The following is a 14,939-nucleotide window of genomic DNA, read 5'->3' on the forward strand; positions in this document are numbered from 1 at the left end:
TGTTTATGCTTCACATCATCATCACGTCCTTCTCCAAATCCGATTTTTTGATTGGCTGAACAAAATTATCACTACGACAATTAAAAATTTTAACCAATCAAAAAATCGGATTTGGAGAAGGACGTGACGATGATGTGAAGCATAAACGCACCTTAATTCTTAAAAAAAAACTTAGGTGAGGCTTGCTTAAAAGGGGGAAACAAGAGGTTATCATCGTGTAGTAAAATAATATGCTACATCAATGTTCATCTCATGATTTATAATTTTAGGTGAATACAACAACAAATTATATGCGTTTCGGACCATTTGCCTCGCCGTGGGCAATTTTATGATTCAAATAATTAAAATAACTTGAAAATTTGCCCAGTGCATTTAATATATTAAATGCACTGGGCAAATTTTTTGTGTACACATATGCAGTAATAATTCATATGAAACGATACAGGATTTAGTTAGATAATTTCGTTATCCATAATCTATTGGTGATTTAATGTACGAAGCTTGAGTTAGTTTGTAACATGAAATATTATATTTCAGAACACTAAATGTTAAAAAATTCGACCTATCTTTGAAATATATTCATGTAGGCCATCAGTATAAGCAGAATCGAATAGTAAGAAGATTGCAACTTATGTATATTTAGGTACAAGCATCAATATGGCGCACATACTATATATATACATATATGCATTGGTATGGAACAATTAATCAGGCCCACGGCGAGGCAAATGGTCCGAAACGCATATAATTTGTTGTTGTATTCACCTAAAATTATAAATCATGAGATGAACATTGATGTAGCATATTATTTTACTACACGATGATAACCTCTTGTTTCCCCCTTTTAAGCAAGCCTCACCTAAGTTTTTTGTTAAGAATTAGTTTATTTTTTGTTTTTAAGTCTCGTTAAGTTGTCATCAATAATAGATACCAAATTAAATCCTCATTAGTCTGGATGCGGTGCATATGCAATTAATTCTCCAGTGGGTGTGGATGCGTGGAACACCAAATTAAATTCCCCTGTCACCCGTGGACGTGGACAAGAAATGCATCAACATCATACATATGTATGTATATGCACACACTTAGAAATCTGGTATAATTGAATTCTCAGTGGTACCTATTACTTGCAATATGACGCCAGCGGTCTAGCTCCGATTTTGACGAAAAAATGATAATCATGTATTCTTAGATAAATGATTAAACACGTGTTTCAGGATTTTTCATAATGCTCAGTTTAATTAAACAAAGTTATGATGGAAAACGTGAAAGAGAATTTGCATTTTCACCGTGAAATTTTACTCACATGGGAGAAAACGAAACATGATTACGTCAGAGCATTAGTTATGAATACCATTTTTGTAGTCATTTCTGAATACCACTTGGTACTATTTTAATACTGGATTTCTAAAAGTGCATACATGTACATACATATTTACATGTTTAAATATTTGCATATGTAAGTGCAGAGCTTACATGTTTCTATTGTGCTGATTGCTAACAGAAACGAGTATTTATTATAAGTAATGAAGAAACATTACAAGTAACGTAACTGGCTGCACATGCTACCAAGAAAACTTTTTCATTTCTTATCCGATTTCGCTCGGGTTTGTTTTAAATGACGCGTTATAGATTTCCGCACATTAAAACATAGACGAGTCACAACCTTTGCATTGCAAAAGTGAATTTGCAAGTCGTTTGAAAGTTTAAAATCGATTTAAAATGGGTTAAAATAAGATTGTCATGTTTCTAGACCTGACGGGCATCATCTACCCAGCAAGGTCTGCACGATTGCCTTTTACACCATTTTGATATGATTAGCCGTTTTGCCACAATCTTGAGTGGAATTTTGGGAGGGGGGTCTGTTTGCATACTTAGGCTTCGCCGTAACCATGCATTTTTTCATGTGTTCATGGTTACTATTATGCCTCACCTAAGAAAAACAAGATTAATAAAACAGAGGATCTTTTCCATACGTAAATATATTTATACGTGCATAAATCATTTGTTAACCTTTAGGATCCCAGTCCACGAATGTCATGGAATTTATTAAATTTTCACTTAAATCCCATGTACACAAGTGTCATGGAATTTGTAAAACATCCCACAAATCCCAAGTCCACGAATGTCATGGAATTTTGAAATTTGACCCTGTGTCCCAGATACATGAATATCATGGATACGCGACAAAATGCGTTGAATCCCGTATACACAAATACGTGTATTTTCAAAAAATTACAAATTTGGCGACCGTGGAAACATTGCATGAAATTGAAGGGTTTTGATATGGCGCCCGAGTTAGGGCTTATGGAATCGTGATGGTTGTCCGTCTGTCTGTCCGTGAACAGGCTAGAGCCAAAACGACTGACCCGATTCACATGAAATTTTTAGTATATGCAAATTGGACAAAGTTAGAAACGAGTTCGCAGATGGGGAAATTGGTCAAGTGGTTGACCGGTGGGGGTCGTCTGAGTGGATGGGGTACTATACACTAAAATTTCAAAATTGTCATAGAAAGCTGAAATTTGGTATAGAGCTTGCTAATGGCTTCTATTGAAAGAATATGAAGTAAAATTGCAAAATCTTACCGAGGGGACCCTATGGGTGACCCATGCCGGTTTTAAGACATTGTCGTAAAAATATAAAAATCGGCATAGGATACTGAATGGGTTCTCATGAAAGTATATGAAGTTCAAAGTGGTCAATGTGTAACCTTAGTGACTCTAGAGGGTGACCCATACTGGTTTTAAAAGTTGCTATTTTCAGCTGGAATTTGGGATAGGGGCTAAAAATGACTTCTGAATAGCAAATAAAACTTTGGAAGATTTGAAAGAAGCAAGTCACAGTGGTCCTGGTAGTCAAGGAAGGATTTGTAAATACTCCACAAAATAACAAATATTCTGCACACATTCGACCATTCCCAACACGGGGTGTGGTAATCGCAGTCGGGTCAATTCGGACAAAAATTTAGGAGCGGTCCGTCCTTGACTAAGGACATTGTATAATTGCAGACAATGTAGGTTTGTGGCTATTTTTGAAAATCGGTATGGGTCATCTCCCTCCTCCACCCCATATTGTCCCTCTGGTTAAATATTTTTAGATTTCCCCTCCGAGTCTTTCATTACACGCCATTAGCACTCAATGTGCTGAATTTCAGCTTTCTAGCGATATTTTCAAGTTTGGTGTCGATTCCACCCACCTATCTATATGACCTCACTCGACAGATTTGGCTCACTTGCGAACTCGATTATTTTTGGCACCTGCAAAATTTGAAGGCAAACCGTTTTGGGTGTATGGTATCGGTGGACCGACAGACATGGCAAATACATAAGGCCTCACTGGGATAAAAATTTCTGGTTCGGGCTATGCGAAGCTGTACTAATAGGTTTTTCACCACGGTAATAGTATATGTATATGGGAAGTAGTTTTTGTGGATTATCATTGCATGTGATAATACAAATATATTCCGTTGGTTTTTTCTTGAAAATAAAATTCGGGTCAGTGTGGTCGAAAAAGATTCAGCAGCTTGGGTGCGTGAGGACAGATAGCTGACAATTATTTGGGCCTTAAAGGGCATTTAATTGAAGATTAATTAGGGACTTAGTGATACGATTTTTCGTGACAACAATTTTGAAATGGGATCCTAAAGGTTAAAAGAAATATGATGATAGTTATGACGTGATGGAGCTACTTAATTTTATTTCCTCTAACTGATGAACCAATTATGACCGTAATTATGGTCGATTTCCTGCTAAATATTTTAATTTACAACTGTTAACAAATTTTGATAAGGTCGAATGCTTAACATTGTGTAGTAAAATTGACTAGCGGAAGTCAGTACTATAGGAGAAATTGTAGCTGTATCCAACACACCACAACATTACCACAAGCTGCCAATGTCCAAGTAAAATAAAGCAATAACTTTGTCACAAAACTCAACTTTTTATTATTTTTGACTTACATGCTTACTCTTTACAAGAATTGAGATATGATCACGTATCTTTTTGGTAGTGTGAAAAGTTTGAGTTTCTCTGCGAAAGGGGGATATAAACTGGAGTCGTACATGGCAGAAGGAAAACTGGGATGAAGTGATTCCTCAGAGAGAATCAGAAGTCATGTTGAGCTAGTTGAGATGTCTTGACATTTATTTGAGATTGCTTAGTGTCTTGTAATATGTCAGTGTCGGGCCATCCTCAGGAGTAATTTTTATTCTTGTATTAGCTGTCTGCCCTGCCAACATTCGCAGCAGCCGCTTTCTCCTCAAAATTATTCAACTACACCCTTCTCCTTCGTTTTGAAGTTGGGTTCATAAGTGGTTGCCAAAAATGAATGCTACACAGTCGGCGTGGACTCGAAGAATATATCGTTTCAGCAAAAATTCCACTTTGCAATCTTGTTTGAAAATTTTATTTTTAACTTGTACATATATGTCTAAATTTCAGAGAAAGCAACTCGGACATACACATAGATATGTACAGATCGCATAGGATGTAATGCCAACTTTTACGCCGACCCACCTTGTTGAGGAACCGTATTATTGTAACGCGACACGACGACGTGATGAGGTATAGAAATTGAGTCAGCTCTAACCTTTCATTTCCTCTCAGACATTTCGTGCTCTTTCCATCTCATTTATTTGTGTTCTTGTTTTTGTGATTTTTTACGAGACCCCACTTCAAATCACATGAGCCACATACAGATTGACTCGAGAAATTGCCGTGAGGTAGGCGGCATAGGATTGTAAGGGCCACACCATAAAGTATGGTGGAGGTTTGTTGGTGGAAATTGCCTCGAGCAGCATTTGTTCAAATGTGAGGACAGCGGTTGAAAGTGAAGGTTGGGCATCAACCGCCACATGATGCGTGTGCCGTTTCGAAGTGAAAGTCACTTCTCACAAAAGATGCCGACTTTTTGCTACCGCCAGAGTTATTTGGATTCCGAGCAGAAGTTAGCAGAGTGCAATCGCCTATTGTGGAGGAAGGACATTGAATTGCATCAAGAGAAAGGAAGGAAGGAACTCATTTCTTCTCGTGGTCGTTCTATTTGTCTCAGTTCGTGGAGATGAGGGAGAAAGCCTGACATGGTCATTCGTACTGGATTTTCTCTCTCTCTCTTTCTCCTCTGGTGTGGTATATTACTCCTCTGCTGCTTCCACTGCCTGTCCACTCGGGCATAACCAGAGAAAGATTCCTCTTCTATGTGAAAGTTGTGGTAATTTGGGCAGCAAAACAAACAGATTCAGTGCCATTGAATTTAACGAGGGGTCCAACCAACCAACCGACCAACTACATCGCTATGCAGGTGGATGTGACCCCACGACCATCGATTCCCTTGTTTTATGCAAACCCAAATCTTGTGGGGTGGACAAAGCATGACTGGTGGAAGGTACGCATAATATGTGCGTTGAGTAAAATAAAATATACTCGTCTCCTTCACGTATGTTATGCACATCGGTACGTAGGTATCTCTCTCGGACTATGTTTTATTTCTCTGGAGGCAGCAGAGTGGATCTGTCCTGTCCCCCTATTTGAATTGCATAGTAGGGAATAGAATACATATTTTGAAGCTTTTTCTCAGCCCACCCTCCCGTCCTTTGCATATGGTGTACTTTCTCCTCTCACACTACACATTTCTGACAAATGGAGTTTTAATACTACTCAATACGCCTATTCCTGCTGCCTTTCGTCCTTTTTCATTTCCATCACCCACCCAAACCCCATCCCTTTTCCTCCTCGATGTGGAAGAAACGATGTCGAGTTTGCAAAATATAGTCGGATTCCCGACCTTTGAATCTTGGCTGTAATGAATGCGCTTTCCTTATTTCCAAAGTTAAGAAAGCAATTTTTAGAATGTGGAGGTGGACGTCAGAGCGAAAACTAGATCAGAAACTGAATTAATTTTGTTTGATTCTCTACCACACGACGCACCCTCAACCTGCCCGCATCTCGCCTCCAGACATATTTTTTTATATTCAATACATAAAACAGGACCAGCGGTTCTCCAACTCTGACTGAGATAGGATGAATAATGGGCCATAGACCAGCATTCATGGAAGCAGTGTAAGCTGTGTGTGTGTGAAACCATTGTGATTCAAAAGCGCTTTCTGCCAATCTCTCCCGGCTTGAGAAACCGAGCTGAGGAACTGCTTCCTTCCGATTCAATTTTTAAATTCACGCACTACGAATGGAAAGATAATTCGACGCAATTCTTACAGAGATTTCTCATGCCGTGCGGATGAATAAAATAATGAAAAGGAACGTATCGATTTCATGTATGTTAAGCTGTGGTAAAATCCAAGTGACTCCCAGCTTGGTTCAATTCTTTTCACTCAAAATCACGGCATCCACGCTCCTCATCTCTCACACACACCCAGAGTGGGAGAGAAATGAGAAAGGTTTAAGATTTCCCATCCATGACCCGGAGAAAGTTTTTATTCTCCGCTTTCATGCTTCTTGAACCCAACGGAGATTCCATTCCGTACAATTCCGATATGTACAATCCTAAAACTTTAATGTAACTTATCCCTCATCCAAACAAGGAACAACTTGGGTCGTCCCAACCCAGAAGAATCCTTTGTGTCTGCTAAGCTAATGTACTTTTCTTCTCTACATCTCTCCACTCTCAAAATTCTAGCATCCAGGCGACTGATATACACACGGCTGAAATAGGATTTGCCAGACAAGCTCGTGAAATCCAAAGTCCGAGATGAAATCGCGAAAGGGAAATGGGTGCCATATCACTTGCACCAACTTAACATATGTATGCATCCACAGAAGAAGAAGAAGAAGAAGGGATACGGGGAAAGTTGAATGGAGTTGAAAGAAATAGGGCAGGTCCCACGTCGTCCAAGGTCCAACCAATCTTCTCAGAGTATTACGCGTATACTTTTCAGATATATATTTGGATCAGTCATGAATTGGTTTTGGTTGACACTTGCAAACGCGGTGGTGCCTGTGACCATGTTCTGCTTCGTCTATTTCCTTCCCGAATCTCCAGTATTCCTCTTGTCCAAAGGACGCATAGAGAAAGCACGCAAGGCTCTAAAATGGTTCCGAGGAGCAATTTCGTCGGATCACATTGAGCCAGAATTGCAGCAGGTTAGTGACTGGATCAGGCTCTGTATAAATATGTGCAACAACTTATGGAGTACTTTTTTCAAGTAATTTTTAATCTTTTAGTTCCGAAGGGGAATTGACGAAAAAAAGGACCGGAAATTGTCTGCAAAAGAATTATTTTCACCATCCGTAATTAAACCGAATGTAATATGTCTCGCTTTGATGTTCTTCCAGCAAATGTAGGTTCGAATCATAAACAACTTTAAAATTATAAAAGCTTATACATGTTTTGTGAATTTGTTGTCAGGTCAGGTTCGAAACATTTGACGTTCACCGCAATCGAACCACGTACATATTTAAATACTTGAATAATTTATTTTGCATTTTTTTCGTATTTAGGGATCAATGCAGTCGTTTTCTACAACGTCAAAATTTTCGCCTCTGCGGGAACCACGATAGATCCCAATCTTTCCTCTATAATCGTGGGAATTGTTCTGCTCATCTCGATCACAATATCTGCTTTTCTCATCGATAAAGCCGGTAGAAGAATTTTGTTGATTATATCGGATTCTGGGATGGCCATAGGACTTTTAGGAATCGGAATTTACTTTTACATTAAAGAGCAAAATGCAATTGCTCTCGGAGAACGAATTGATTATTGCAACTCGTTCAATGAGACGGGGGCAGAATTACAGAGTGAATCAACTCCAGAAGGATATACGTGGATGCCATTGGCGTCATTGATGTTATTTGTCCTATCCTTCAATTTCGGTTATGGACCTGTCCCATGGCTGTACTTAGGTGAATTCTTTGGCAATTTATTTCAGATTCATTGTTTAATTTTGATTGCAACATTTTAGGTGAATTACTACCAAGTCACGTGAAAGGATTTGGTGCAGGAATCGCAACTGCTTTTTCTTGGCTCATGGCATTCTTGGTTACAAAAAGTTATGAAGACTTTGTGTGTAATTTGGCTCCATATGGGTGCTATTGGATGTTTGCAATAATTTCCATCCTTGGAACTGTGTTCTGTTTTCTATTTGTGCCGGAAACGAAGGGCATGACGCTGGATCAGATACAAGCCGGGTTCAAATAAAAAATCTATATTACCACAACCTAAATAGTATATAGACAATTAAGTATAATAGAAATTCTACCTTTTTTACCAACTATGATTTTTATAACACTATGTATTACCACATTGGCACCAATAAGGTGACTTTTTATTAAATCTCAATAGTCCCACACGTACTTGCCTTATATTAATGATTTTACCACTCATTTTTAGAAACTTAAAGCATCAAGAATTATTATTGCGATAAATATTTTCTCATTATATGTACATATTAGAGGGTGTTTATTAATTAATAAAGTATACCTTGCACTAGCAATAACGAGGCAATTTTGTATGCATTTTTGTATGAATTACCTTCTTTACTCATCTTAACCATGCAACATGCATATTATTATGCAGCATCGATTTATGGTTTTGTAACGACGCGAATCTGTATTGGAAATACCGATGATAATAAGCAGACTTGTAGCACGAATTTATGTATTATTGCTGAATCTGTCTCATTACCGTTGCATCTATTGTGCTGCTCTGGGCTCTCTGTCAAGTTTATTATTATGCAACAATACTCCATTAATAATAATTTTGTACCCAAAAAACATTAAAAGGTATCTTTACATACATGCTTTTGATACAATAAAGGACAATGTAAAAGGTGATGCTGCTCAAATGCAGCCGAATGTGAATAGAACAACACTGATGGTAACCTTTAACATTATTCGGCTTATCTACAAATTATATGCTGTCAACACATTTATTAATTTTGAAATAATAGCAATATAACTGATAAATTCCCGTTGCCTAAAAACTCACTCTGAACAGAAATTAGCGCTTATTATGTATATAAAGTACAAATTTATTCATAATTGGAATGCCATCTAGATAATTACAAGCGAGACGAATTTTTCTTTTTAAATTTTCTACGATGATCATAGATACTCATTGACCTCAAAATGTGTAATGTGTAATAATAATTCTGTAGCGAATTAGTCTAGCATTGTTCCGTTCTCCAAATTTGCATACCCCCTGAAACCAGACCACAGGTGACAGTGATGAAATAGAACATAACAAACTTTCCCAGCGTCACATCAATTACGAGATCTGTACAGTATCTCCAAACTGTCAAGTGTCACTGATGTCCTCGTCATAAGAAGGAGTGGCGTTTTAATTCTATTGCTCGTTATGGAATAAATGATCGCAGGATATTTTCGCGCGAAAATCACGTGCCCACTTGATTACATTGGGAGCGGGGTGAAATTCAATTTAAACCTGCGATCATTTATTCCTTAATGTCCAATAAATTGATGTTCTCCTCCTCACTTGCTGACATGCATTAATAAGGAAGGAACAATGAGGAGACGTTTGACCTTGAAATTTTGAATGTTGACCCGTTTAGCTAATTGGTTTTTGATGTAACTTTAATCTAATTGTTTAAATTATCACAAAGTTTTTGACATGCGGCTTCTGTATTTTATGACGACAACCTTTTACACATTCCCCTGCGTCATGTGTTGATTTTAAAAGTGATGTAATTTATACTTGGCCAAGCTAAATACAATTATGCATGACGTTTCTGATGAACTGATAACGTACTTATCTCGAATTCGAAATCCAACTTGTTAGTACGATTTGATTATGCGTATATGTACACTATAATGAGTTACCTAATATTTTCGGGATTATTGATACTATGCAATATAAATTAGTCGAGCTAAATGTATCGGAATTTTGAATTTGTATTTTATTTTCACATTTGGTTTCAAAAACATTTCACGACTTGTAATCTATCTAAAATATGGTAAACTTCTTATCCTACTGGAATCAAAATGATCACGTCAGCGGCGAGACAAATCTCCACGATTTGGTTGTTGGTGTGAACAATTTGACCCCTGAATTCGACAGTTTGACCTGAAAGGATATCGTTGGGAACGAGGGAGTAACGGGCAGTGTAGATCATGCCTGGTTGGAGTGAGGATCCTGGGAGTTCGGCGTTGATGATTTGCATGCACAGACCTGAATTCATGCAAATTTCCACTCTGAGGAGCAGAGAGAATTAATTTTAGAATTAGTTTGTATGTAGTTAGTACCAATAACTGGGTTAGTAGTAGTACAAGAACATAGAAAAAATGATGGAAAAGTTTGAACAAGAGAGGTCAACAATCATAAAATGTCCGTTTCATACAACACTGAGTTATTAATGTTGCTGAGTGAGCCGGTTTTGAGGGAGCTTGGAGCGTGTGGCGTTGGTCGCGGCGAAAATATTTGCACCTGACCACTCTCTTCCTAGTTCAGAGCTCGCATTTTCCCCAAAATAGAAAAGCCAAGCTATGCTGACAAAGGGACGCGTCCTTTTGTCACTGGTATAAAATGAGACCACGTCAACCTGGTCCCTTCACTACCGATTTGTTCCTGCATCTAGAACGACGATTTCTTCTCCAGCACCACATTTCTCGATTGTGTCTTCGTTTTACAAGTTTTTTGAAGCGAAACTTGTGCCCTTCACTCAACTCAATGGCAAACCAACAACAAATTCTCCAACAATTGTCTGACTACACGAAATTTGGCTTCGAATTAACTCCTCCACCAGAGATTCAGGAACTGAGACACATTTGGCAATGGAGAAGCAACGGATTACCTGTGTTTGATGACCCGTTACAACGTAAGTAAAATTTCTATTTTTACAAAATTGTAAATTGAAAATTTGTATTCATATGTATATGATTGTTTAAAATTGTATTGATTTAGCATGGGCAAGATTTGTTCCTAGTGGTGTGACTGATCAGCGATTAATTAACGGGTTGAGGGGAAATCAACAACAATTTATTATTGTCTGTACTGGAACCATGAAGAGAAATCTTCTCACTTGTCTTTTAATGGCTGATGTGAAGAAAATCAACGTCCGAAGTGCTGGGTCGAATCTGGTAATTACTAAAACTGCCATCAAACTCGTCCCATTTGACAACATCTACCGGCAAGTTGCTTTGAGAGCGAGACAGGGGGAGGGCATAACAGCCCCTAAAATAGTCATAGGTTAGTTAAATATTTTTCAAAAAAATTGAATTTGTTGTGGATGAAGTTCCTAGTTAATGTTTGATGTCATTATTATTTTTCTCAGCACTGATACACGAAGTTAACCTCAACGCTGCTCGTGGATTTATTGGTCCTGGGACCTTTAGATGTCGTCACTCAGTTTGCACTGTAACGGGCCCGTGCATGATTTGATTTATTTCAATGAGGCACCCCACTGCATGGGACTTTACACCTCAAGGATAAAAAAGAAAGTCATACATTACACAATTTTCATTTTGCTTGTACATACATATACCAAATGATGATTACGTCATAGAAAATCTTGATACTAATCCGAATCGAATAACTCGAATAATTCTATAACTCTTTTTGTATTCTGGACATTTAAAAAGTACTTCTTCGCCTCTTTTTTAAACATAATTAGACTCATCTTTCCATGCTCATTTTTTAAATTTAATGGTAGATTAGACCATGACATTGCTGCCCTATATTTAAAGGACTTTTTGGCAATATTATTACTAATTAAAATATCTGGCTTATAGTAAGTATTATTTCGAGTATTTCTATATATAACGGTGCTTATTGGTACATAATTGGCAAATATTTGGGACAGCAGCCATTTAGCATTTTAGACACACATTTACACAACTCAGCCTGCACCATATTTTCCGCTACTAACCATTCCAAGTCGACTGATAAGTCATCGGATATAGGGTCATATTTCCCTTTATTGCATACATATCTTGCACATTTTCTGATTACCTTATTTACACACTTTAAATTATTCTTACCAAATAGCCATACAGGAGATGCGTATAACAGACTAGAGAATACCAGTGTATGTATTAATAGTACCTTATTCTTGCGTTCCGCGACATTTTTAAGGGGACCAATTGACCAAAGAGAGCTGTTACAACCCTTTATCACCTTATCACATTGATTATTGAACTTTAGATCTTCATCCAATAATACCCCCAATAATTTTGTACAAGTAACCCTTCTAATAGGTGTGTCGTTAATTTGTATAACAATATCTGATACAGCCGATTTTAATTTACGGGGGGCAAATACAATAAATTCACATTTATTTACGTTCAGTTCTTGCCTGTTTGCTTCCATCCAACGCATACTCCTATCCAGATCATCATTCAGATTATTTACAACTTGTTCTATATGATCAATATCACCAGAAATTAACACACCACTGTCATCGGCAAACATAACACATAAACTGTTTTTTAAATGGTACGGCAGGTCGTTCATCATTATCAAAAACAGAACACAACTAATACATAACCCTTGAGAAAAACCTAGATTAGTAGGACGCGTGCTAGATGTTTTAGTACAATTATTGCAGGAGATACATACAAATTGTTGCCTATTTTCTAGAAATGACCTCACAAGTTTAGAATCTACTCCATACCATTTTAGTTTGTGTAGTAGAACCTCTTTGCAGGCCTTATCGTAGGCCTTCGCAACATCCAGCGCCACCATAATACATACTTGATCATTCTCCCATGCTTTGTATACAAAATCAGTGACCGCTATTAGGGCATGCGTGGTGGAATGGAACTTGCGAAAGCCGAACTGGAATTCTGACAACAAAGTATTAGATTCAAGATAAGTAGAAAGTTGGTTGAATATACATTTACCAAATAATTTAGTTAGTACAGGTTGGATTGCTATCGGTCTAAGCTCATTTGGCGATACTGGATTTTTTACCTTTGGTATTGGAATCACCTTAGCTAGTTTAAGCATATTCGGGACGCTTTCCTCATTAATATACATGTTAAATAAGTTCATGATAATAATTCTAAATTTAGGAGATGTCATACACATATTCATCATTTTGTTGCACAATCCGGTCGTGTCGAGGGATGTCGATCCTTTGTTTTTTGTGCCTTTCCACGCCTTCAGAATGTCTTGTGTGGATAATTCCCAGAATTTAAAAGAAAGGTCGAGGTCGTCCCAGAGTAGTGCGGGTTTTGTAGGTAGTGGTGGCAGTGTTTGGGCGTGGTCCCTTGTCGAGATGTTCACGAAAAAAAGAATTTACGGTGTCAGGTTCCAAGTTAATTTCAGCTGCAGGGCTTAGTAGAGGGTATATTTTTTCTAGAGCTCCCCAGAAGTGAAGCTTCTCCACTTTCTTATTAAATTCATGTTTGGTGTCCTCCAGAATATTTCTTTTAACGAGTGACTTGTAGTTCTTAAATGATTGGATATTAGCTGGTGATGGGTCACGACGACATGCCTTGTACGCCTTGTCTCGCTGCTTAATAATATGTCGTGTTTTGCACGATACAAACTTTTTATGTTGATGCACATAATAAGTAACTGTTCTAATTGGAGCTAGTATATCATAGATAGCTAGTATATCGTTTATCACACCGTGAGTAACTGTTTCGACGTCTCCCTGACTAGCTTCAATATTATTGATATATGTCGCAAGATCCGTAAGGGAGCGTCCATAAATCACGTGATCGATTAGAGGGGGGGAGGGGGTCTGAAATTTGTCACGAATTATCACGAGGGGGGGTAGATGGTCAGATGTCACGTGACATGAGTAAAGTTTTTTTGCCAATAAATGTCATGAGAGTTTATATCGTGTGTGGTATGATACCACACGCACGTTATATAAATTTGATTTTCATTTTGCATATTTATAAACTTGCTTCGACCTAAATTCTTATGTCTGACTGGCGTATTAAATAGTTATTTACACATGTGTGTAATGTAGCTCTAATTTGATTAATGATTTAAAAAATATTGTTATTCCGGACATGATTTAATTTGAGCATCATCTCGTGTCACGTGACCGGTGGGGGGGGGGGGGTAGCGAAATTATCACCACCGGTCACCAAGGGGGGGGAGGGGGTCAAAATTGTCCAACAATCGATCACGTGATTTATGGACGCTCCCTAAGGTTGATATTGTTGTAGTTTCTAATATGTTTTTGCTTCTTAATCGGCACTGGTTTTTTAGTGGAGATTATGCATTCTGTATATGCATGATCAGACAGGTGTGGGTTTGTCATGTCTCAATCGCCCTGTTTCACACAATGGGGACCCTTGCCGCACCAACGCCTCGAAATAAGGAAAAGATTTCTGTGCTCCTCCACCAACAATGTATACCTCATCCACTGTGCCACCTGTTTATTGATTGGATTATGGAGCACTTATGTGGGATCGAGTCATGCCGTAAGAGTTTAAAATAAGTTTAATTTAAATTGAATTGTGTATATGGATTGAATTTAACATTAAATATATTTACTTCCAGGCATCAAATTTTCATACTCGCGTTTCCCATCATGTTGCAGAAGTTTGTGACCAGCAGTTGCGGAACGCTACCCCCCTCTCCCCTCTCCTGTACTGACCCAGACCATCATCCGAAGACTTAATGGAAACGAGGAGGACCACGACAACCTTTTGAGAGACCCTTTCGTGCATTTCAATTTTGTGCATACCCCCAATGACCGACACTATACAATTATTGACGGAGACTTTCCCACGAGAGTAAGCATGCTAAGATGCGAGGAAATGTACAAATATGTATGTGGCAATTTTGTTTATGATCCCTTGACCCATTCTGGCGCCCTGAATAAGTTTTATTAATTTTTTTCGGATTCCTATTCTGTTGCTATTTATGATTTTTGACTGATGTTTCGTTTTTTTAATTGACTTTGAACTTACTAAATATTAGATTTTAATGAATTGCTTTAATCGTTACTTTTATACATGAACTATGTAACGTGCAAACTTACCTGACATATTACTCAACATATGTAA

The 14,939-nt window shown here is 37.9% G+C and overlaps 3 protein-coding genes across 4 annotated transcripts in view; 1 reads left to right on the plus strand and 2 right to left on the minus strand.

Annotated features, from left to right (window-relative positions):
* LOC110842206 (dipeptidase 1) overlaps nucleotides 1–14,939 on the minus strand; it is a 76,962-nt gene that overhangs the window by 40,222 nt on the left and 21,801 nt on the right. The gene's annotated exons all lie outside the window — the stretch shown is intronic.
* LOC110862528 (facilitated trehalose transporter Tret1) lies at nucleotides 7,239–8,446 on the plus strand. The gene is made up of 3 exons (XM_022111736.2): nucleotides 7,239–7,298; nucleotides 7,455–7,856; nucleotides 7,916–8,446. Exons 1-3 carry the CDS (start codon nucleotides 7,265–7,267, stop codon nucleotides 8,149–8,151), a joined length of 672 nt encoding a protein of 223 aa, XP_021967428.1. The 5' UTR covers nucleotides 7,239–7,264; the 3' UTR covers nucleotides 8,152–8,446.
* Nucleotides 9,846–13,945, minus strand: LOC118434132. The gene is made up of 2 exons (XM_035846928.1): nucleotides 10,991–13,945; nucleotides 9,846–10,163 (listed from the first exon to the last, which is right to left on the minus strand). Exon 1 carries the CDS (start codon nucleotides 13,003–13,005, stop codon nucleotides 11,737–11,739), a length of 1,269 nt encoding a protein of 422 aa, XP_035702821.1. The 5' UTR covers nucleotides 13,006–13,945; the 3' UTR covers nucleotides 9,846–10,163; nucleotides 10,991–11,736.

This window comes from Folsomia candida, unplaced genomic scaffold (genome assembly GCF_002217175.1).
Source record: "Folsomia candida strain VU population unplaced genomic scaffold, ASM221717v1 Fcan01_Sc001, whole genome shotgun sequence".
NCBI classification, from domain to species: Eukaryota; Metazoa; Arthropoda; class Collembola; order Entomobryomorpha; family Isotomidae; genus Folsomia; species Folsomia candida.